Source organism: Carassius auratus, chromosome 50 (genome assembly GCF_003368295.1).
Source record: "Carassius auratus strain Wakin chromosome 50, ASM336829v1, whole genome shotgun sequence".
Lineage (NCBI taxonomy): Eukaryota > Metazoa > Chordata > Actinopteri > Cypriniformes > Cyprinidae > Carassius > Carassius auratus.
The window spans coordinates 5,484,021-5,509,060 of NC_039292.1; the positions used below are offsets into that span (position 1 = coordinate 5,484,021).

A 25,040-nucleotide genomic window follows, 5' to 3' on the forward strand; every position below is an offset into this window, starting at 1 on the left:
ACAAAGTTACATACAAAGTCACAAAGTTCTATAATTTTAATTATGAGAACCAAAAGTGTAATTAACAGAAGAAAAAACAAATGCAGTTTTGGGAAATAGTGTTGCAACTGTCACAATTATGAGACAATGTTTTTTAATGTGAGATATAAATCACAATCATGAGAAGCAAGGCTGCATTTGGGAGATATACATTTGCAATAATGAAAAATTTGCAGTTGCAGAAGATAAGAGTCACAGTGTGAGATATAAAGCTGCAATGATGATAAACAGCTGCAATTTGAGAAATAATGTTGCAAATGTAAGATTTAAAATAGTTGGGAGATAGGAAAGTCACACTGTGAGACATAGGCTACAGTTATAATTATCAGAAATGAAGTTTGGGTTCTCATAATCACAAGTTACAGTTAAAAAACAAAGTCGCAGCTAAGGAATTAAAAATGACAAATTATGAGAAACAAAATTGCAACTACAAGAAACAAAGCAGTAATTTTGAGAAATAATGTTGCCATTGTGAGAAGTAAGAAGTACAGTCACAGTTATGAGAAACAAAGTTGTAAATGTAAGCTGCAGTTATGAAAACAGTGCCAGTTGAGGAATAAAGTCACGAATGTGAGATATAAAGTCACAATTATGAGAAACAAGCTGTCATTTAGAGAATTAATGTCTCAGTTGTGAGATAAAATGTCATATTGTAAGATATATAGTCATAATTGTGATTCATTTGTTAAATTATGAGAAACAAAGTCACAGTTGGGGAATGTAAAGTCAAAGATGCAATTGTCAGAAGTAGCTTTGATTTTGAGAAGGAATGTTGCAAATTGAGAAAAACACAGTCACAGTTATGTGAAACAAAGACCGTGATCATCCAGATTCAGATATCTGAGTTTGTCTGATACCATAGGGAAGGATTAAAGAGCTTGTTTTGTGTTGTTCCCTGACAGGACGAAGCCTGAACCTTCAGCACGCACCTCTCTGGTGATCACTGCTGCAAACGCTGAACTCATCTGCGAGTCTTACCACAACTTATCTCATCTCAGAAGTGCGACATGAGACTGTCACATGACCTCCTGCCAGCTCAGGTGCACCCAATGCTGTTTCATGGCCCGTTGCATCGTAAAGATGATCAACCATGTATCCTTGACTCAGTGAAGGCACGAAACACGTCAGCTTCCCCAAATACAGTCACCACTATGGTACCCCTGTTAAATATTTAAGTAGTTTCACTCTGTGCCATGCCAAACCTTCAGAAGGCGTTAATAATGCATGTAACTCAATGCATGCGCTCTCAGCATGTGTGCACAAGTCACATTGATTCCTCTTGCTTTGTCATTGTTGTTGTTTACTATCACACACAACTGAAACTTTCTCATAGACTTGTTTTTTATTAGATAATGAGGTAAACTTCCTTCCAAATTCCATATCAAATCTGCCATTTTTATCAAATGAAACGATAATCAGACACAGGGCACAGGATGTTCTGATTTGCAGTAAACAATGTTCTATTTCTGCAAACAAGATAAACCATTAAACCATCTCTGGCGACCTTTTAGAATTAAACTTCCCTTTTTTTTCAATATGGGTGTAGATGTTGGTGGGTAATGGGAAATCATTTGGAGCCGAGGGCGATTTAGCATGAAAGGGAGTAAACAGCTCCCAGTGGAGCAGTGACTGGCAGTAGCCACATGGTGTCATAAGTTTTGCTGTGGTGTCATCTGAGCATGATGAGTTCCTTCTTTGTTGTTAAACAGTTGAACCCCAGCACTCATTTTGTCACTAACAGCCGCAGACCACATCCTGATCTCTGGTTTAGCGCTCTTCCTACTGGTATGACTGTTGTTTCACAGAAGACACTAACATACACAGCACTGTGACCTTTGATGTGTGGCAGTCAAGCTAGAGGACTATACTACACACCAAGAGTAATATATTAACCAGGCAAATCTCACAGAGAAATGTATGGGTCATATTTACCCCAGAAGTTAGGTTTTAGGACTATTAAGATTTTTTTACAGAAAATTTGAGCACATTACCACCTGCAATTCATTACTGTGTATATATATATATATTACTGTCATAAATATTTATATTATATACGATGTCTTCTTATGAATTAAAATATATTATATAATATATTATAAAAAAAGTATTAATTTCTTTAAAATATTGTAATAATTTTACTTTGGTTTCTATATATATATTTTTGTATAATTGCTGTTTTGATTTGCCAAATGAAAACAAAAACTTTTTTTGGACATAAGAATATTAGCACATTTTCATTGCTATAATGCAAACATAAATCAAAATTATTTTGAACAAAAAAATTGGTTTCAGTTTTAAATTAAAACTCATGGAAAGGTTTATATATAAACTGTAGGTCTATTTTACTTAAGAAATGGTGTGTGTTAAAACAATATAATAGTTTTTATTTAACTTTATTTATAATTATTTTTATAATTATTACAATAATTATTATTTTTTATTTATTTAAATGAGTATTTGTAATTGCTTATTTGTTATAGCTTCACTTTTTATTTTGTGTAATTTTAAATATATTTTTTAATAGATTATTTTTACATATTAACTTTTAAAAGTTACATAAATGTATCATTTGGACAATAAGTCTGCTTTTTTTTATCTTGTGCAAGGGGCAAGATGGATGAATTGACACCCTTTGTGTAACACTGAAAGGAACAGACCTGAACAGTTTACTGAGAACGGCATGACTGTTAAACACTCATCAATATTTAAGCAGGCCCAGCTTTCTGTTTCTCTCTCCCTCGCTCATGCTTGAGTGAATGTAATTCTTGCATAATTTGACTTTAATGCATTCTAGGCTCAACAACAGGAAGATCAGCAAAAGTGAAAAAGAAGTGTTCACACCATCATCAAATACTAGATCACCGACTATGTGATAAAAACATTCAGTTTTATACAGCTCATTAGACTGGCACTGACTGAAAGAACGTGCTACTGTCACTTCCTGTTAAGAGCTTGTGTGGTCGACAAGTGCAAACCTCTTTACCTCCTACTCAGATCAAAAGGTTCAAAGTGGCCTGTGGCCTCCTGCATCTCTTCCTTATCAGGTACGACGCTTCCCCCTCCTCAGCAGTAATCTTTTGAACTGCCTCTTCAAACCGCCTGTCTCGATGAGTCTCATCAAGCCGCAACCAGAACACAGTGGAATTTTTAGAACAGGATATAATTATGGTGAAGTGTGCATGTTTATGGGAGGAGCCAAAGGTCTGCCCCTCATCTAAAGGGTCAAATGACACCCTGACAGGAAGATTAGGTGTGCCTTTTGTTTGCAAAAATGCCTATTTTGAGGGAAATTGCCTCAGCCATTTATTCTCTCTGTCTTGGCTCTTTTCATTTGTAACTTGTTGACTAATGACTTAATGTGTAGGATGTGCACGGTAGTTCATTAATAAATGTCTATACCAATGAATCACCTCTCACAAAAGATTACTTAACTGTTAAGCTTTGATATGACACAATGAAACCTAAATAGAGGTCATACAAGACCAAACCCTCTGAGGTTATAAAACCCAGACTGCAGTTGTAAAGTAGGTTCTTCCTTCATTGTGAAAGCTAATGAATAGTGGCATTTATCGGGTGGTCATGTGGTCCTCGACAGAAAACAGTGGCAGTTATATCTGCTCTCCTCTATATATCTCATGATACCATTTGTACAGAGGAATTAGGAAGCAGAGAAAGCATGAGAGATAAACATTCTCTAGGATGTTTTATTTTTAGTTCATGTCAAACTGTTTATTCTCTCCGTTTGTTGCCTGAAACGTTCATTCTCACAAGAACAAACAGGGAAAATGCTGCAGTGCTGTGAGTGTGGCTATATTTTTTGTGTTCTAAACATACCTTGATAATCAGTCCGAATCAGATGCAATGTGAGCAGAAACTTGTCCACAATGAAAGAATAATGCTCCACGGTGGAAGTCATTCGGTTCTGTTTACGGTTTTCGCATTCTTCCGTCGGTGTGGATGAATCTTCGCGCTAAAATACTCTTAAAGTTCAAAGGACTTTTTCATTTGAACTGGTTCTTTTTAGTGAATCAAAAAGTACACTGCAACCAAGGTAATGTGATTCCTGAATGAGGACTGTTGTAAAATAGATTATTTTTAGTGAATCAAAAACAGTATAGTTACTGACTAGCTGTTCATGTCACAATGGGCAGTTAAAGAAACATGCATCATAGAATTTTATAAATATTACTGATTAAATAGTGTTGTTATTAAGGCCAATTATTAAGGTAAAAATACTCAATGCTTATAAAAAAAAAATGTTTTTGTTTATGAAATTATCATAATTTGGCGATGAAATGGCACTTCTTGCACTAATATGTTATCCTTATCGTGTGTGTACATCAAAAGCAAATTAAAATATTTGTGCGAGTAGATTACAATCAAAGTCAATGCAAAGATGCAAATAGATGCAAATTCTTCTCAATCGCGTCTTCTTCACAAGTTGAAAAATGTCAACTTTGACAAAATTCACATGACACGTTGTCGCGCAAGCGAATCAGCAAAGGGCATATTGACACGTCCAGTTGTATCAGAAAATGAAGAGAACATACAATATTTTGATTCCCTCAAATAATGCAAAAAACATCCCGTAAGTAATTTAGAGTGAGTAAAACACGATGCTAAATATTTGCTTCGCTTTTGGTGTGCACACACCATTACCATAGGGGAAGTCGTGGCCTAGTGGTTAGAGAGTTTGACTCCTAACCCTAGGGTTATGGGTTCAAATCTCGGACCGGCAATACCATGACTTAGGTGGCCTTGATCAAGGCATTGAACCCCTAGCTGCTCCCTGGGCGCTGCAACATAAATGGCTGCCCACTGCTCTGGGTGTGCGTGTGTGTGCATGTGCATGTGCACGTGCACTTCGGATGGGTTTAATGCAGAGCACGAATTCTGTGTATGGGTCACCATACTTGGCTGATTGTCACTTTCACTTTACAAGTAGTTACTAAATGTTTTTACATAAAGTTTTTCTTTTTTTATTAAAAACGAAGAAAGCATTTAGATGCAGAAACTCCAGAGATGTGTTCAGTTATTATTTTTCTACAGATTTGCTGGTTTAATATGATGAATATGTGGAATCCCCAGCATTCCAAGTATTTAACCTCAGCAAGATAAGTCAAAGTGTTCCCGTAACACTGCAGAGGAGTTATTTCACCGTGAAGGATTCTGGCTCATCCCTTTAACTTCACATTGATCAAACCTGAAAAGACCTTTCTCATGTGACCAAACAGTCATTGTTCTGCACCAGGTGTTCGGCCTCCTGAGTGCTCAACAAGAGTAAGGTCACCCGGCTCAAGTCCGGCAGAGCAGAAAAAGACATGACAGCACCTGTTTGTGAAGGTGTGTCATCATTTCTCTGGAAACCTGATTATTGTGATTATAGGTTTAAATTCAACACCCACAAGACCAAACCTGCCGCCACACCCTGTTGAACAAATACCTCATTCAAACATTTAGATTTTATTTTATTTGTTCATGAACGGAAATATATGAGTGATTTACTCCTTTAACAACTCATGACTTAACATTTAGGAAAAACAACAACAGCCACAACAAATGAATCATGGTCATTTCCTAATACAGAAACCAACGTATTAACCCATTGATCTAACCTAATTCAAGTATATCCTTAAACAACTTTTCAGATTAAGAGATTCTCCATCTCCAATGCACTCTAGTGTTAATGTAGAAACTGGATCCCTGTTTTCTTTGTTAATGGGGGTAAGGGCTGTGTGTCCAGGTTATGCATCTGATGGCTCATTTTCTGTCATCAATCACTCTACAGAAGCCTGGCTAAGTCAGCTTGTAACCTCCACCCAAACAAGTAGTCTATTTGAGACTTGTGTTAGGGCATAACTGATATGCTTGGAAGCAAGTTTTTGTGTGACGTTGGCCTCTAATGTTGATTGGATTTGCATTTGTGTTTTTATAAATTAAAGTTTAGGCACAGAAAACAAAAGAAAATTAATTGTAAAGTTTAGCTTCCCAGACACGTTCAAACCTACTAGTAAACATGCTAACTTAAAACGCATAGCTGAGCTAAACGTAAAACTATATATATATATGTACACACACACTGTATAAATAATAACACGATAGTAGCTAATCTAATTCAGCTTCTGGTCACCTGATCAGCTGCCCTGAATGAAAACAGCTTAAGACAGAGACCAAAGCATTCACACTTCTTCTTTCAATCATACACTCTTTCTAATTATTCACTCTGTCCTTGTTCCTGTTTAGTGGGTCTGTTATTGCCAACAGACTGGAAATTGCTGGCTAACAGTTGTTTATTACAGAGGAAACCCGTCCCACTCCCCTCATCTCCGGCAAAAACATTCTTGTGCGTCCATTAACTGGCATAAAGACTGTAGTGGTGTTTATGTGGAGGTCTTTGTAGAGGCTCCTGTGGTTTTGCCTCGTAACAGCTTTACCCAAACATCCCCTACTTCATTGAACAGCTGAACTGCTCCGTCTAAAAGAGCCTCTAGCAGACTAATGCGTCCCCTTATGTCCTTCCATCCTGCCTTAGCTGATTAGCGCTGGACACTTGCTTTTATTGACCTCACAGCTAGCAGGCTAGGCCAGACAGCAGCACCTCTCTTTCTCATTAGTGCCCACATAATATTAACATTTTCCTCAAGGCTGTGATAAATGAGACCCACAATGCACAAACATTCACGCCAGTCAATTTTTAGTTGCCTGGTCCCGTAGTTTTATGATAACTGGAGGAGGTGGCATGGCTGTTTCCTGTCTGAAGTGTTGTAAAAAGCCTCGTTTTGCATCGCATTTGTTCTGTCTCCAGACAAAAGTTCACGAGGGGCTCATACAGGCCCCAATAAAAGTAGATGGATGCCTGTTAATCTGTTAATGTGGCGGCAGCACCGGAATTTGGCCTCAGTTATTTAGTGGAGAGTTAAGCACTTTCTCACTTTGTGCTGTTGGGAACTTATAACTTTAGAGCAAACTTCTGCTAAGTGTGTGTGGAGCAAGATTGCCAGTGAAGCTTTTTAGTGTATTAGACCTGCGAGACAGCTGGATGTTCTCTTTTAAAGCTGGGTGATGGTGACTGTGGGCTCACACAACATGGAACTGGCACACAGATGATGTGGTGACAGCTACAATGTTGTTGCCACCTTCTCAACACCCCCAAGCACACAATCTTTCCTCTTCCTGTACCACCTTTCAGCTGTTCTGTTCAAAACCTTGAGGAATTTAGACAATATTTTACAAAATGTGATATTTTTGGTAGATTTTAGTGGATGTATGAAGTCAGTTTGACACCTAGAAATGATTTAAATACTATTTGTCTTTATTTTGAACTTTATACACTAATGTTCAAAAGATTTTTAATGATTTTAAAGGCTACAAGTCTTTTAAGGCTACATTTATTGGATGTCAAACACAGTACAATTGTGAAATATTATGACAATTTAAAATAACAGTTTCAATATATTTTAAAATGTAATTTATTCCTGTGATGAAACGCTGAATTTTCAGTATTACTCCAGTCTTTAGTGTCACATGTTCCTTCAGAAATCATTCTGATATGCTGATTTGCTCCACAAGAAACATTTCTTATGATTATCAGTGTTAAAATCAGTTATCCTGATAATATTTCTGTGGAAACTATGATGTATTTTTCCCCCAAGATCATTTGATGAATAGTAAGTTCAGAAGAACAGTATTTATTTGAAATATAAATCTTTGGTAACATTATAAATGTCTTTACTGTCACTTAATGCATCTTTGCTAAATAAAAGTATTCATTTCTTTGAAACAAATAAATCAACAAACTTTTAAATAAAAGCCTACATATTGTTTTATGATTTCAAACAAACATCTTTTGTGAAAATATTCCCTCTCAGTTTACTATTTAATGCAATGCCATACATTTTAAGTGTGGCTTAAGTGTTCTGATACTTGTACTTGTCATGGTTTGTTCAAACAGGAAGCTTGTGATCTGACATTTATTAAAGGATCAGCACTGATACATTGATACATATCTGATGTTACTGGGAATCTGTTTTTATGTCTTTCAAGAACAAAATATTCCAGTCAAACGGACCAAGTGACATCAGGGTCATCAGTGCAGCTCAGATTGTAGATGAAGGTGTATGCTCATATCTGTCCTGTAACACTTCTCTCCCTCATGCCCCCTTCATGAACCCCAAATAGGAGTGTGATATGGTGAGCAGCTGGCATACCTTTCAGCAACGTGTTTACAATGTGCCTGCCACCGCTTTGTGGATTTCACCCCTTGCACAGAGCATAAACATAAAACATTCTCAGTTACAGTACAGCACAAACACAAGACTACAAATAAACTAGACAGACCACTTTCACTGATGGTTTTTGAATAAATGAGATGCAAAAAGCCTTGAAAATGTAATTATATCATTCTGTGACATTTTAAAATTGTCCACATGCTCACAAGGGCATTTTTATATAAAAAAAACTCATGGCCAGCCAAGCCTATAAGGTTTGAATTTAATTCAGTTTAACTGATAAATAAATAAATATATTCAGGCCATTTTTCAGGGGATCCCAAGCCTTTGTAATATATATTGTTTTAGGAAATAGCTTTCTTTCTAAATAAATAAATAGAATATGCAGTGATATTATTATGTAAATAAATTACCTTTATTTAATTATTTATTAATTCTGCCGTATCTTCATAACATTCCAAGGTTTATACATATATATATATATATATATATATATATATATATATATATATATATATAGTGATATTATTTGGAAAAAAATTATGTTTGAACAACAGTTGGCGTATCATCTTTCCCTTAAATCCACTAGAGAGGCATAATTATTCACATTTGATCAGTGAACGCGCAGTTAATCCAAGAATGATGTTTAAAACAATTAACAAACTTCTTAAACCTCATAACAAAAAAATTTGTTCTTCTGAGAAAATCCAAAATATCTAGTTCCATGGTTACTGGTTGCTTTTGATGTCTAATGAGTCCCATATTATAAATTAATCTTCTGTTTATTCTGTTTACTTCTGTTTATAAATTAATCTTCTGACATGTTGGCTCTGTCATCATAGATGATATTTTGAAATTGGTAGTGTCTATGAATTCATCCTTATGCGCTCTTGACCCCATGCCTACTGAAGTTTTTTTTTTTTTTTTTTAAATGCTGAACATTCCTGTGCCCCTCTATTACTGCAATCATGAATAACTTCTTATCCACTGGGCATGTTACTTCAGCTCTTACGTTTGCTGCCATCACACCAGTTCCAATGAGTTGTTGTTGGCCAGCTACAGCAATATCTGTCCATAAACAATTCCTTAGAGCTGTTTCAGCATGGACTCAGATCAGGTCACAGCAGAGACTGCTCTTGTCCGCATCACAAATGACCTTCTCATTTCTGCTGAAATGGGGGTTTGTAGTATTTTAGTCTTGTTAGACATTACTGCTGCTTTTGACACAGTATCTCATGCTGTCCTTCCTGAAAGGGTTACGTATTTGGTTAAGCATCTCTGGTACTTTGTTTAAATGGTTCAAATCTTATTTTTTGAATCAATTTCAGTTTGTTTGTCTAGGAAAAAATCATCTGAACCAAAAATAGTTCAGCAGGGTGTCCCGCAGGGGTATGTGACTGGGCCCTCCTTGTTTAGTACATATATGGCGCCTCTTGGTGAGATCATTCATAAATTCGGTCTAGGCTTTCATTGTTATGCTTACGATACACAGATCTATATCAGCACGTACCCAAATCCAAACCAATTTCAGCTCTTTTACTTGTTCAAATGAAATAAAAGTGTAGATGCATGACAATTTTCTGAAGTTTAATGAGTTGAAAACAGAACTTATTTGTCGATAAGCCAACAGCTTTGCATAAACTCAGTTCTAACTTGATTACTGATTGTAATTTAGTTACCCCATCCTCTCAAGTGCATAATCTTGGTGTTATATTTGATCCACAACTGATGTTTGATGCCCATATTAAAATGGTTTGAAAATGGCGTTTTTTCATCTAAATATTACCAGACTTCAACCTTCCCTATCTTTGCCTGATGCAGAAAGCCTTATTCGTGCCTTTATTATGTTAAGGCATTTCATTATTGCAAAACACTTTATTTTGGTCTCCCTGATAAGTCGAGAAATTGCAATATCTTCAGAATTTGGCCACATTGGTACTGGCGCATACAACTGCCCATCAGCATATTTCCCCAGTACTTTATAACTGGCATTTGCTTCCTGTACAGTCATGTATAAAATTTTAAATACTGATTCTATCATTTAAAGCTACTGCCTATCTCTGCAGCTTAGTTGTCTCTTATACTCCAACTCGCTCTCTTCTGGGTCATGTATTCTTCAGCAGCCTTCATATAAATTAAAGTCAATGGGGGCGAGGGGCAGCGTTTTCTGTTTCTGCTCCCTGTTTGTGGAATGCTCTTCCTTCAGTGATTGGACACTCTCCAACACTGGACTGCTTTAAGAAGTCTTTAAAAAGTCATCTTTGTAAAGCTGCTTTTTGTAATTGAGTGTAATTTGTTATTACTGTATTGTTATTGCTGTTATTGTATGCTGTTTTAGTGCTTTGGGTTTAAGAAAAGCACATTAAAAATACATTATTATTATTATTATTAATAATAATCTGATGAATATTTGTATGAAGGATAATATTTGTCAAAGATGCAAATGACTGGGAGTTCAAGCATGTTATGTATGTATTTTTCACGGTCACAGTCTCGTCAGATCTCTAATGTTGGATGTTCTGCTAGAACGGGCAGCTTTTATCTCTTTGAATCTCTCTTTCGGATTTTTTAACTTGAAACTCAAAGGTGACCTTTTGACCTGGCTGTCAACCTCACTGGCCCCCAAACCCTTCCATGGCTTCTTTGAAAGGGAGTTGACAAGAACAACAACTGCGCTCATCACTTAGGAATTCCCAACCCTTAACCTTCCTGCGTTCATCACAATAGTCATAGGCGACTGTCAATTTCACATTTTTTATACCGAGCACCGTGGCTTTCAGAATGCACACTTGCATGTTTAAATGTTTATGGATATTCAACTTCTCAGACTTGCAGACGAGACACACTCTGTGCATTCGGTAATGCTGTCCTAATTCAATGTCTTCAGTCTTTGTTTGGCACCATTCTTTGTCTTTTTCTTCACTCTCTCCCATTCGCATTATAAGAGACCACTGAGAGGACTAAAGGGGGAGAGAAAGAAAGAGAGCAGAGGACTGGAACAAGGCAAATGGATAGAAGGGGGTTATTGTGGAAAAAGGGATTACTGCCCTGTATTGTCCTGCCTTAATCTCACCATTTTACTATCATTTAACACCTTTCAGTGGCGGCCCCCTACTTCCCATCCTCCTCCGCACACACAATCTGTTCTCAACCTCCCTCCTCAGACAGTGGGAAATCTTTTATTCATCCCAGGTCAAGCAGGTGGGGGGGGGCTAGGTTTTGGGTAGAGTGACAAGTATGGTGGTGTGGGGTGTTGTAGGGGGACGTCCGGCCGTTTTCCGACCCCAACTTCGTCTATTCTCCACAGCGCGACTCAGGGGCCCCATAACCCCTTTGTTGAGATTGATGGCCTGCTGTTGTAAGAGAAACCAACACGCTGCTCAAACAAGCATACATGGACATTACTGGCAGCAATGCTGACTTGTGACGCCATTCCTGGATGTATCCCAAATTACTTTCTTGTCTTTCTTCAGAGCAAATGTGTTTCAATGCACACTTGTAATTGACAAGATACACTCTATATAATTTACACTATATCGTTTTTTTTTTATTTAACTTTCTGAAATGAATGAAAATTCATTCATTCATCCATTCATTCAAAAACTATTTTTTTTCTACCTTAGGCTTCCTTAGCATTTTAGGCATACAACATACACACAATTAAATTATCATTTAATGCATATTGAATAATTTGTTAATTTGATAATTAATTATGTTTCAGGAAATGAAATTATGCAAAATAAAAAATATTCAGTGCATTTTTACCTTTTTGTCACACATTATATGTCTCAAGTTTTTTCTTCTTCTCTGGAACTGTTGTATCCTTTAAAACAACAACGTATTTGAAAAAACTTGAGTAAAATTAACGTTTATAATAAATATTTTATTTTTATCCTTAATTTAAACAATAAAAAAAAATTTTAAATACAAATTATGAAAAACTAATTCAAAATATTAATAAACACTTATATGATTTCAATACTTAATTTACACTGATTTGCATAGCAATACAATCTATACATTTGAAAAGACAAAACAAATGAAAAAGACATGATAAAGTTGAAATCAAAAACTGTTAAATTTAATTGTTTAATTAGTGTTCTTGAGTTTCTATCCACAGAACAAAGGGCAAAGAATTAGCAGAAGCTGAGATGGCCGACTGCTTTACGTGTAGCCTGGAAGCTGGTGGTATCACAATCAATCCCTTTAGCCACTTGAAAAGAATTAATTTTCCTCCATTTATCCATCCGTCCATCCTTCCTTCCTCTCTATGCTGCCCTCCTTCTGAGTAAAAGTGCAGCTGTCATTTGTAGTTCTCAGTTTCTCTGCCCCCTGTGAGCGCTCTGAGGGCCGTTCCCTGGCCGGGGGCGGGCGAGAGCTGGGAGGGAGGGAGGGTATGTGGGGGAAACTGAACAGGTGCTGCTCCCCATTCACTCTTTCTGGAGTCCATCTCTTCCTGTGTCCCTGAGGAGAGGAAGTCCGGGCTCTGCTGAAGGGATTAGAGCTTTGGATCAAACAGAAGAGCGGCCGTTCTCTCTCTGTGAGGGAAACCCATGAATCGGTCAACACTTGCACTGTGCCACATCAACAACAAGCCATAATTGGTTTCCTAATTGCAACACGCTAGCATATTTTACATTTGACAGGCACTTTTTATCCAAAGCAACTTGAATTCAAAGAATGCTTTTTAGAAATTTACATTCTCTGGGAAATGAACCCATGACCTCGCTGCTGTTAATGCTACTGTTTGAGATTTAATAGTGTTGCTAATATTTTTGGAGTGAATAATATAAAAGATCCATAATCAGATTCATTGTAGTTAATCAGTTTGTTTGGATAATTTAGTTAACTGAATCTTTTACAAAATTTCGAATAAATGCATTCATTAAACAATCATTGAAAAAAATGGATATATCATGGTTTCCACAATAAATAAATAAATAAATAAATAGATAGATTTAAAAAAATTCAACACTGATAATAATGTCATTATTAATAACAAAGCACCAACAAATGCTTACAATTCATATTCAAATAGAAAACCATATTATTACTGGTTTACTGTATTTTTTTTTTTTCAAATAAGACTTTTAAAAAACATAAAACATCTTAACCATTCCAAAGCTTAGACCATTAGTGTATGTTTAAGAACATATTGCCACCTTAATTAGTTTCCATTTAGTAAGATACTATTTACTATTTATGTTAGTAGCATTATATAGCGAAATACTTTTCCAAAACATATCTCCAGGGTAGTTGAACTGCTTATTAAATTGGGATTAGCTTAACTTGCCACTCTACTGTTTCAAAGTACCATTGCCAAAACCTTTTATAAAAGCTAAATGTAAAAATCCTTCAGTAATCCACTAAGAATTGCTAGCACAACTGACAATGGTTTTACGTTTACCACCAAAAGATGAGCTTTGTTGTGTACTAACGAAAGATGATCCATGGAACAAACCCATCAAAGTATTACGATGGCAATATCCTGAGACCAGCAATAAACCTGAGAGGAAAACAACGGCAAAGGACGTTAGCTTCGCCTTTGCCTCAAATGAATTTTGGACAGGTTGAATGAGAGGTCAGAGCAATTTAACACCACTTCACTCAAAGAGGAAGGTCACGCTTTGGGCAGGTGGTGGTCAGTTCATCAAAAGAGCGTCTGCATTCTTTGTGTGTTTGTGCAGGACAGGAAACAGAACTGTTATGCTAGTAACTAGCAACACACGCAAATGACACGATGGGAAGCTGGAGAGTTGGAGATATGGGATGGGGGCGCTTTAGTTGAAACAGAAATACGACTGCTAGCATCAGTGTTTTGGCATGTGAAGGGGAGGAGGTTTGTGCAGTGTTGGGTTTCACAACTGCTGGCGTCCTGAAAAGAGAAAAAAGGTGGTGGTTGTTCTCAGCGCTAGCTAGCTTCCTGTTGTGGCTCTGGGTCTCTGTGTGTGTTTGTTTGAGCTTGTTTATGAGGATGTTTCTATGACACTAGGAAGTGAGTGAGTCATTTAGGGCCAGTGTGAAGTTTCATTCTTAGTTTGTGTGTATGTGTGTGTGTGTGCTGCAAAACTAGCTTCTTTGGTGCCATTAAATGATTTGTTATGACTGTTGTAACTTAAACTCAGTGATTGCATGTTTTTTTATGCCTGCAGGGATGTCAATTTTAAATATGGTTTTGTACATTAGATCCAATAAGACTTGAACCGTAGATAAAACTTTGCTGGAGTACCTTAAATTATATAGAAGTGTATCCATTTTAGTGTTTGTCTAATCTCCATTAAAGGTAGAAAAGACAGGGCTAAACGGAACATATTGACTGTGATGTGTTTCCTGTTCTTAGCTTTCACTCTGGTGTCAGTCCTCTGAGAGAACATAGTGTTCTGACAGACTGTGTGTGTGTGTGTGTGTGTGTATATATATACCACAGTCAGTCAAAGCACATCACTGAGCCGAGACAAAATTGCATCACAAAATCATCAAAACAAAAGACAAAAAAGTTGAGGAAATGATGGTTGCTTTTAGTGCAATATTTATTCCCTTAAAACATTATTTTGCCTTTTAACATAATTAGCACATTATTATAATTTCTGTAGGGTACATTAAGAGTTTCATGAGAATTTGAGGAGAAAATGTGCTTAATTGTTACAAAAAAATGTTATATATTGAAAATAGGCTTCATTTTCTTTTTGTAAAATACAGTTTCCTATTTCTTTCCATTTTAGTGTAAAGTTTGATCCAGGTTTCATGGATCCAGGCCATGTATACATGTGAGATGTAATCATAAACATCTGGATTATACATTTGTGTGTATAATAACATATTTGGAAAGACACTCAGTCCTGCCTTACACTCCCAAACCCAGTCCCTTTCTGGAAGTGACACAGTCTGGTCTGTCTATCTGGCAACATTCATTCAAACAGAGACCAGTCCATTCAGAAGCCCAGAGTCCAGTCATTCATGCTCAACACAAGCCCTGCCTTCGCTCTCTCTCTCTCTCTCTCTCTCTCTCTCTCTCTCTCACACACACACACACATTCTCTCACTCTCTCGCATTCACTTTCTTTATTTATTTATCTCCTGAGTTTGCTTAGCAACTGCGCCGCAAAGTGAAGCACTGCAGCAGTGAGTCAACCTGCTGTCGTACTGGAGAGAGATGGAAGGACAGATGATGCTGTCAGACTGCATCCATCTGCATTTAATCAGAACAAGGTGAGAAACTGATCCGATTCAGGTGTGAAAATGACTGGTTTCTGTTGAAGCAAGGTCACAGAGGTCAGATGCACAATGTGATTTAGCTGATTATGAACCAACATGCCTTCAGTACCTAATTATTCATGAGAATTACTTATTTGCAGGCACCTCAAACGCTGTGCACACTCTCCCACTTCTTCTTTACCCCAGTTCTCTCCCTCACTCCTCTGTTCTTGTTTCTAAAGCATGAGACATATTAATCATTTCCTGGAGTGCAACCACTCACAAGGCAGGTCTGAGCTCCAGTGATCTGAATGAGTCTTAACTCACATCCTGTGTCTGGCTGAGTGCGGGGGGGATGAGAGCTGTGTCACAGCACCGGAAAAAGAATGAGAAATACAAAGATGCAGAGAGAATATATATCTGCATGACAGTCTTGTATGTGTGCAACCCTGTCAGTGATTAACTTTTATTTAAATTGCAATATTTGTCCTCTGGTGTTCATTTTTAAGGGGATTGTTTCATGTTTTCAAGGACATATGTTATCTAACTAAACAAAATTTTGTCAAATAAAAAAGAATTAACTTTTAAAAACATAAATTATACCATAATTATTAAAATTATTTTTAAAACGTTTTTATGTTTTTAAAAGTTTTTCTAAACTTTTTATAATTCGTCAAAATGTTGCAGTTCAGTAAAAGATTAATAATTATAAAAAAAAACAATATAATATAATAAAATAAACAGACATTGCTCTAGCTATACACAATTTATAAACCCCATATATTTTAATGCATTTAATAATTTCAAATTTAACAAGTTTTCTGTTTATGACTGTATACGTATATATAGAATTAACACAAATATTAACACTAACAAATGATTCATTTAGGTTTTTTAATGATAAAATAATCACCACACCACAAGGCCAAAAACCTAAATGAAACCCCTTATACTAAACTAAAATGTGCGACTGTAAATGAGACTTCAAAGGCTACAGATTGTCTTGTATACCATATCTTGTGCGATTTAGTCACATTCAGTGGTATTTTGGCTCTGAACTCTGGTTCAGTTCCATGCTGTCTAATATTTGGGTCTAAAAGCCTACCTGGTTTTCTGGAGGTAGTGTGGGTTGAGGCGCAATGTTTTTGCTCTTTCTCACCATTTCTGTGTCTGTCGCTCTCTACCCCTCACACATGTTATTTTTAAAAGCGCTTTTAAATGATAATGACTATTTTTACTCCTTTTCCATCAAGCCGCGTGGGCTCACACAGAGACAGCGGTGGATGATTCATATCGGCTGGAGTGCTCCTTTTGTGCACTGCTGCCACCACATCTCTGCTGTAACACGGCCTTCACAGAAATAAAGCCACGAAGGGGCCTTGAAATGGATGGAAGCAACACAAACCGGGAGCTGTAAGCTCTGGGCTGACATTCACAAAGCAATTCTATTCATAGCCCATGGAGAAACTCAAGGTTTAAATGTCTTTATTTCATTTGCGCCTGTGGCTTGTGATGAGCAGCACTGTGCTAAACCGTTATCAGTTTTCATCCTGTTAAGAATTCAAATGAGCCCCGCAACTGATTGCTTATAACGCAGACACGCACTTACACACACTTCTGGTTCTGGTGGATTAGATAATATGGCAACAAGACTGTCATGCTCTAAATCAACAGCACATCTCATCTCTGCAAACAGAAACGGAAGGAATCTGGTGGAGTTTTGGTCGTGGAGAGACTCGCGTGGGCTGCGATGTAGCGCTGAGTGACTGAGCTCTTGTTTTGCCACTGCTGAAGTCCAGAAGCGAGTGAAAACACAAAATGCTAAAGCTTTATTTCCAAACAAAGCACTTCTATGTGGCCCTTCTTGGAAGACATTCCTCTCCAGCATTCCAGAGCGTGTGGAGGTGGAGGTCTTGACCACTGGCTCTGAGGATAATTAAGTTTGTAATTTTTAATGAAATGTCCCACCTACACACACTGAATGTCCTGAAACCTCTTTGTCTCTGACTACCTCTCTCTCCACACTCACATATATATATAAATTATATATAATATACAAAAGTAATTATCTGTCTATATCATTCATATTAATTATTACAACACACATTAAAAATATTTTATAAAATATGTAACACCACTATTGTGTGTGTATATATATATATATATATATATATATATATATATATATATATATATATATATATATATATATATAGGCCCATATATATTTTACTAAATAAATGTAGATTAGTTAAAAAGCTTTTACTAAAAAAAATGAAATGAAACTGCACATGCATGTAATATATATGTATATGTGTGTATTATATATGTGTGTGTGTGTGTGTGTGTGTATATGTGTGTGTATATATATATATATATATATATATATATATATATATATATATATATATATATATATATATATATATAATATATATTATATATATATAAATATAATGATAATTTTTTTAGTTTAATATTTATAAATCAAAGAAACAATGGTAATGAAAAAATATATGAGTGTTTAAGTAAAATCTATTCTCTGCATATACAATTATGAATAATATAATTATTTAGAAGCATAAAATTTTAATAAAATTTTTAAAAAAAAAATTTGTATGCCAGAACTATATAAACAATATCAACTGTTATCAACTATATGGCTATATACTAAACACTACTTTAATAATAATACAATTTTATTATTTATTTGAATAATAAAATTGTACATAGGGTTGGGAATCCCTCACAGTTCCTTTTTTAACATACTGGAATCAAATTATTTTCATGGGCCTTGTTTCCATTATGAAAGATTTAGAAAAGTTTTGATTCCAGTATGTTCAAAAAGGAACTGTTAGGGATTCCTAACCTTATTGCACGCTATGCATTGCTCTACATAGATTTAAGATGATAAGTATCACCATTACTGACATCTTCTTATCAGTTCTGGCTTGTTCGAAAGCCTCTTCATATTCAAAGTGAGTGTGAGATGGAGAGCAGGAGGTAAAGAGATCACTTAGCCAGGGGTGAGCTCTCTCCCCACATCGACGGAAGCTCTTACTCTCCATGTGGGTGGTTTGGAGACGAGCCCGTAGCAGTTAAGAGTGATAACAGCGTATCCACTGTGCCCGCTGTGCTGTTTACTCACAACACTCTTCTTCCCTGTGCATAACCTCCAGGATGTTTAGTCTTGATAGGTTTATGGCAGAAAAGAGAGATGAGATAATAGATATACTATCAAATTGATTTTAAGTCAGTACACCTCCACCGTGTTTACAGAAAAAGGACAGATGTGTCAGCTTTTGGTTGGTATGCATGTCTGTGGCTTGATTTACTCTTTGCAACACCCTTTTGTTTCAAGAACCGTTTTAGCTGTACCAGGTTCTTGAGATGCTTTTTGGACTAAACATGCTCTAGGTAGGTTTTTCAGACCAACATTTTGGATCCCAAAGAACTGATTTTGAAAGAAAGGTTTTGAATTTTGCTTACATTCTTAAAAATGAATGTTCCAAAGGGATGCCATGGAACCATTTTTGGTTCCCCAGTGAATCTTTCAGTAAACAAAGATTGTGTGTGGTGTGAAGAACATCTAAAGAACCCTTTTCCACTATAAAGAACCTTTTATGCAATGCAAAGTTTTCATGGATGTTAAAGGTTCCTCATGGAACCATAGATGCCAATGAAGAAACTTTATTTTTTAGAGTAACTTGTTTAGAAATTGCACAGAAAATCCCGCACTAATGAACTCATCGGTGGAGAAAACCATCTGTTTTGACCCAAATGATTGTCTGTTTAGGCACCTGCCCGTTAAAAGTGACTGACAACAGACGAGGTCATCTAACCAGGGGTGGCCTTCACTTCTGCTACTCACATAACCGCACAAATGGAAGAGTGCAGCTGGTGAGCAGGGAGGTGGTGGGCGGATGATGCCTGATGGGAGTACAGGAGGTGGGGTTTGTGAGGAGGGTGGTTTTGGGGTCACTGGAACTTGAGCACCGGAAATTGCTGAGCATGTTGGCAAATCCTTTGCAGCGCAGCCTGTCACAAGAGGACGACAAGGACTGAAACCCTTCACACAGGATTAGCACACTGGCCAAGTGTAGTCACAATCTGTTGGGTTGATTTTCACTGCTTAAAAGACTTACAGACCTGTAACAGTAAAACTAGGACACATGTTGTCTTAAGGCAATTGTGTCTTGGTCACTTAAAAGCTATTACATGTAATTGAATAATATTAAATTGCTCTTTATATAGAAATTGCTTTTTAATTAGTTTATTATTTAAAAAATATCGATATTTTATAATAGATTATATTATAGATGAATTTATTAATTACTACTATCAATATAATTATACTACAGGTATTAATATTAATATAATAAATATGAATATATTTAGATTTTATTCTCGTTATATTCTTATAATAACAATTCCATTCAATTGTTTCCTAAATTAATTTAGCTTTTTTATTTTATTATTATGATATCATTACATTTTCATAATTAATGCATTTTATATAAATTTTATTATATTTATGTATAGGGGTAAGTGTAAATTTATATAATAATTTCTTATATTCAATATTTATAATACAAAATAAATGAATGGGATTCAAATGTATGGACATTACACGAGAAAATCCATTCTAATACTACTCATACTCAGTGTTCATGTTGGCGGATATGTAAAATAGATTGTTATTATCATAACAACAAAACACTGCTATTTTGCCATCAGAAATAATAATTACTCATTTTAACCCTATTTCTTACTCCCACACAGGGATTATACCTTTATCTGATGTATGCAAAAGCCAAGAGGGTGTTAGGTTGCGGCCTGTTTTACCAGGACTTGCTTTTAGAGCAGGAGCCTGATCTCCTGTCAGGAAGTGCCGCAGGGGGGAACATTTTGCTCTAACCAGTCCTTATCTGGAAATACCGGCCTGTTCACATGGAAAGTTGTTTTGCTCACTTAACAACAATGAGTAACACTTTATCTTTTTGGGAAGGTTTTTTGTCATTGTATATCTGTTCTAAATGAAAGGTTAATCTAGTCTTTGAGTCAGTGCTTAGCAGTAAATGTTATCAACTAAACACCATGTTAAATAGTTTCTGTGGAGGACTACTGAAATGTGTTCTAGTAAAGCTATGATTTTTTTCTATTGCATTTGCATTTTGTAGTTCGTTTGAATTCTTATTTTCAAGTGAGGTAAAGAAAACAGAGATACATTGATAGATTTGAATAGACAAAATAGCAATTTATTAATAACTTATCATTTCTTTACATTCGTAAAATTGGGGGGGAGTGGTTTTGTAAAAGCCCCTCTCCCCAATCAGGCCTTTGCTTTGAAGGGCAACAAAACCCTCATGAAAACCATCACTTTTCTCACAAAAAAAAACTGCATGTCACAGAACTTCCCTGAACTGGAGACACGCAACGTTCTCCCAGCTTTGTCAACACAGACCTCAAATCCTTGCACACACAAAAAAAATCAACGTTACTTGCTTCAACCCTTTGATGTCGCAGAAAAATTACAAAAAACGAGTAGTATAAAGGCGTATGGGTCCTAAATGGGCATGCATCTGAAACCCAACTGAATAGCATTCGAGGAATGCCTCGTACATTTAAAAGTTTGGATGATCCTTCTTAACGTGCAAGCTCGTATGGTTGGGTCCATTAAAAGAGAAGTGGTGAAAAGAAACAGCTTATGGGAACTGCTCTGAAAGGTTACCACACAATAAGACTCTTATGTACAGAACTAAGGCAGGAGGATGACAACTTTGATCTGTGATGGTGATTAAAAGGCTGGGAAAGGCGGAATCGATCCGTAAAGCAAAACTGGAAATATATTATACATATACACATTGCAAAAACCGGTTCAAATTTTTGGCATTTAACTCGTCGATAAAGATAATATTGAGCGATATTCAGATTGTTTACATAAAGAGGATGAAAAAGAGAAGAAAAATCTACAGCCATTCCTTTAAAACGGCTATATTCTAACTACTGCAAGGCTTACCAACATCTTAATATACACATGTATAAATGTTTTAAAAACTTCTCCACACAAATAAGTTGGAGTACAGTACACTCTGCCATCATTACCGAAGGGGAGTCTCGTCCCAAAAACAGGCAAGTCTTCATTGAAGACAAAAAGAGCACACCTAAAAAAAATGTTAAGGTGCAAGTGCTAAACAAAACAAATGGAGTATTTGTAATTGTTCAGTTCCAGTCAAGTCTCTTTGGCACACCAGCCCCAATATATCAAATGTTCTTTCCATTTTCGACAGTCTTTTCCATGCTTGAATATGTATATATATGGATATTTATATAAAACGTACTACTTTAAAGAGTCTTGGAGATATAGAGTCACATGATCTCTCTCCGTTAAACAGCATCGTAGAAGCTCTGGGCAACCGCATGCCCCATCAGTGGCTACTCTGGTCGGCTGTCGTCTCAAGCCAACATCAATAACGTCAGGAACCCCTCGACAGGTGTCGAAACAAAGAAATGCACGGTCAATTCAGGTCAGGGCAGGACCTCACGTGGACTCGAGAGGGTCCAACTGGAAAACGTTGTGATTGGTCGGAGTGGTGAAGTACAACGGTTGGGTCGGAGCTGCTACTCGGTTGTCGCACGGGCTCTTGAGTCCCAAAGTACGCTCAAAGTCCAAAAGTTGGCCCATGAAGTTAAAATTGGGCGAGATGTTAGACTTCTTCATCTTGACTATGTCGTACGCATCGTTCATGGACAGGTTGAGCTTCTGCATGAGGTACGCCACCGTTACTGTGACGGAACGGCTAATACCGGCCAGGCAGTGAACGAGAACGCCACATTTCTGTCCACGGGCCTCATCTGAGGAGGGAAAAAAGACAAGATGGTTAGTTAACTAACTTATGAATATGCAATTGTACATAAGCTTGGTTGTCAGAATTCATTACGGTCCCAGCATTGACAAAAGGGGCCTCATTCAGCAGGATTTCTAGTGCATGACTGAAGGCTGAGAGAAAACAACTCGCCCATTTTCTCAGGGAACGTGACGTTGAAATGGGCTATTAAGGTTAATTAAATGATCCTTCCGCTTGCCAGGTTACTTGACAATGGTAGCATTTGGCCGTGTAAATGTAGAAGTCATGGCAGCGCCCTGTCAATGCTAACAGGATGTCAACACTGCCCTGTAAATGGTCCACATTGTGTGGCAAAACATTGCTCTGTCCTAGATTACTTTCAATGCTGCTCGCTTCCTTCCTGTTGAGCTCAAATTACAGCCTCCCCCCTCCGTCTCTCGTTTCATCATAAGCCTTTGTGTCACAATTGCACAACCATGGGATATGTTTCTATGCAAACAATAAAAAACGGGTGCCATCCGTTTGGTTTCAAAACACTGAAAGCACGGTAGTTTTAATCAAAACTGGGACTGAATGAAAAGCAAATTAAAGCAACAAAAAATGGTTTTACTTACCAATAAAGCTGATGGCTTCTGGGAAAAACTGAGAGAGATTCTGGCTCCAGTGATCGGAGATGGGAATCTGCTTGTACTTAAACTCCCCGGCGTTCTCGAACATGTTAGGAAGATTAGGGGTCACGTTCAAGATGTACTTGATGCCAAACTCCTCCAGTATATCCAGGTTTGTGGAGTCCTTCGCGCAGCCCAGATACAGATGCGGCAGGATCTCCACAGGGAACGAGGGCTGGGGGTTGGAAAGAGGGCTGCCGTCCGAGTCGGTGGCGCTGCTTGGGTCACGGTCGATGTCTGACTCGATGTCCGAGGAGTCAGAGCTGATCCGAAGCCCTCCGAGACCCAGAACCTGGGAGGTCGGTGAACTGCTGCTGGAGGAACCGTCGAGGTTCGTCTCACACATAGTGGGGAATTCAGCTTGAAATTTGCTGAAGCCACCTGTGAAGTTAGAAAAATGCATTTAAAATGTATTTCTTAAAATGAATCATATATTTGTATTGGAGTACTAATTTTTTTTATTAAAAGTAATGACTAGCAGATTTTTTTGCTGCACAACTCTCCATTCATTACACACTAGTACTGTTTGTTTACTAGTAACTAGGCCACTTGATATTATTTTCCATATGACTGGCACTATTTTTAATTCTAACCCATTAAAAAAGTCCAAATATAACTGCAACTAGTACAATACGAGTTTAACTGTATGAACCACAAAAATACACCAAGTAAAATAACAAAACACGGTGACAGTGTACGTACCCTCAAGATAGAAAGCCTTGTAGCCCTCGTCCTTCATTCTCCTCAGCAGTAAACCCAACACGGAGCCGCCGTCGATGTTTTCATTCCACTCTCGGCTGTACTCGTCGTACAACACGATAGTGTCCGTCTTGCACCTCCGCGCGAACCTCTCCCTGTCTTCCCCGTTGGAAAGCAGAGACTTGATGGGCAGGTTGCCCTTCTTGAGTCGCCGGAGCATGAGGCTCGGGATGGCCACGTTAATGGCCGTTTCGACGTGCGACGATTCGTAGAGCCCTTGCGCTCGGCAGTCCATAACGAGCAAGCAGTCCCTGCGCGTCTCCAGCTGCTCCTTCATCCACTCTACAGTCTTGCTTATGGCCATGACCGAATCGAACTGCACGGGTTTGAACTTATCAAGCATTAGTGAAATACGGTGCGCTACCGGGAGATCTTAAACTGCGGAGAAGACGCGCTGCTGCAAGAGGCCGTGGACGTCTCAAGCCCGTAGCATTGATATTCTCAAGTCAAAGTCTCTTCTGCACCGTCGAGATGGTTAAAATCCTCGGGTTTTGCCTCGAGAGTCAAGCGCAGACTCGCTCTACTCATTCATGCAACTGCGTGCATTTATCAATGACTCACACTAACCAGTGAGTGCGCGAGCCACTGACGTTGTCTTCTTGTTATATAACCTCTCTTCTCTCGCCGTCGATTTTCACACGACTCGATCTAGATTTCCAGTCGAATATCGATCGCAGACGTCTCGCGCAAGCACAAGGCCTCGTAGTTTAATTTCCCTTCGATGTCTATCCCGGAGAAAGCAACGCTGCGTCCTCCGCTGCTCTAGTCCTAGATGCGTTCTCTGTCACTGCGAGCTACTGAATGGACACAAGCGCCAGGCGTTTCAATGGATACATTATGTCGGTCAGCCAATCAGGAGGCGCTGAGCAAGCGTCGCCGAGGAAACGGGGCCGGATGGAACGGACTATGCTGATGAATTGTTAATAAGTTTGTCATTCACAAAAACGGAAAGGAATTTCCGCCCCGGATCAGCGAAGTGCAAACAAACAGTAGAGAGGGGCACCGCACGGGAAGGAAGGAAGAGTGCAAGTGTATTTGATGAGGGGTCTATATACCTCATGCTCAGGTTACACACTTGAACTCCGTTTTGCTGCATTTCAGTTTCGTCCGGCTGCGGTTTGTGACTCGGTTTGTACGACGCTGGCTGCCGACGGTTAAACCCAGCTAACACAAATAAGTTGCAAACGTTCCCATTTTATTTATGAAAACGTTATTTCAGAATGTTCCATGGGCTTTCAAAACGTTAAGAGTTTTAAAAATGATTTTTTTTTTTTTTTATATTATTATTATTCGAACATTTATAG

At 37.6% G+C, this 25,040-nt stretch overlaps 1 protein-coding gene across 1 annotated transcript; it reads right to left on the bottom strand.

Moving 5' to 3' along the window:
* Positions 1 to 20,693: 20,693 nt before the first annotated feature.
* On the bottom strand, positions 20,694 to 24,569 carry dusp6 (dual specificity phosphatase 6). Its single transcript, XM_026238759.1, has 3 exons — positions 23,680 to 24,569; positions 22,924 to 23,358; positions 20,694 to 22,316 (listed from the first exon to the last, which is right to left on the bottom strand). The coding sequence occupies exons 1-3, from the start codon at positions 24,077 to 24,079 to the stop codon at positions 22,003 to 22,005; spliced, it is 1,149 nt and encodes a 382-aa protein (XP_026094544.1). The 5' UTR covers positions 24,080 to 24,569; the 3' UTR covers positions 20,694 to 22,002.
* Positions 24,570 to 25,040: the final 471 nt, after the last annotated feature.

Excerpts from the sequence above, each read along its gene's own strand:
- dusp6 (XM_026238759.1), bottom strand. The coding sequence starts at position 24,079 with ATGCTTGATAAGTTCAAACCCGTGCAGTTCGATTCGGTCATGGCCATA. Across the intron at positions 23,359-23,679 it reads CAAGGCTTTCTATCTTGAGG|GTGGCTTCAGCAAATTTCAA; the intron begins GTACGTACACTG and ends CTAACTTCACAG. Across the intron at positions 22,317-22,923 it reads AGAAGCCATCAGCTTTATTG|ATGAGGCCCGTGGACAGAAA; the intron begins GTAAGTAAAACC and ends TTCCCTCCTCAG.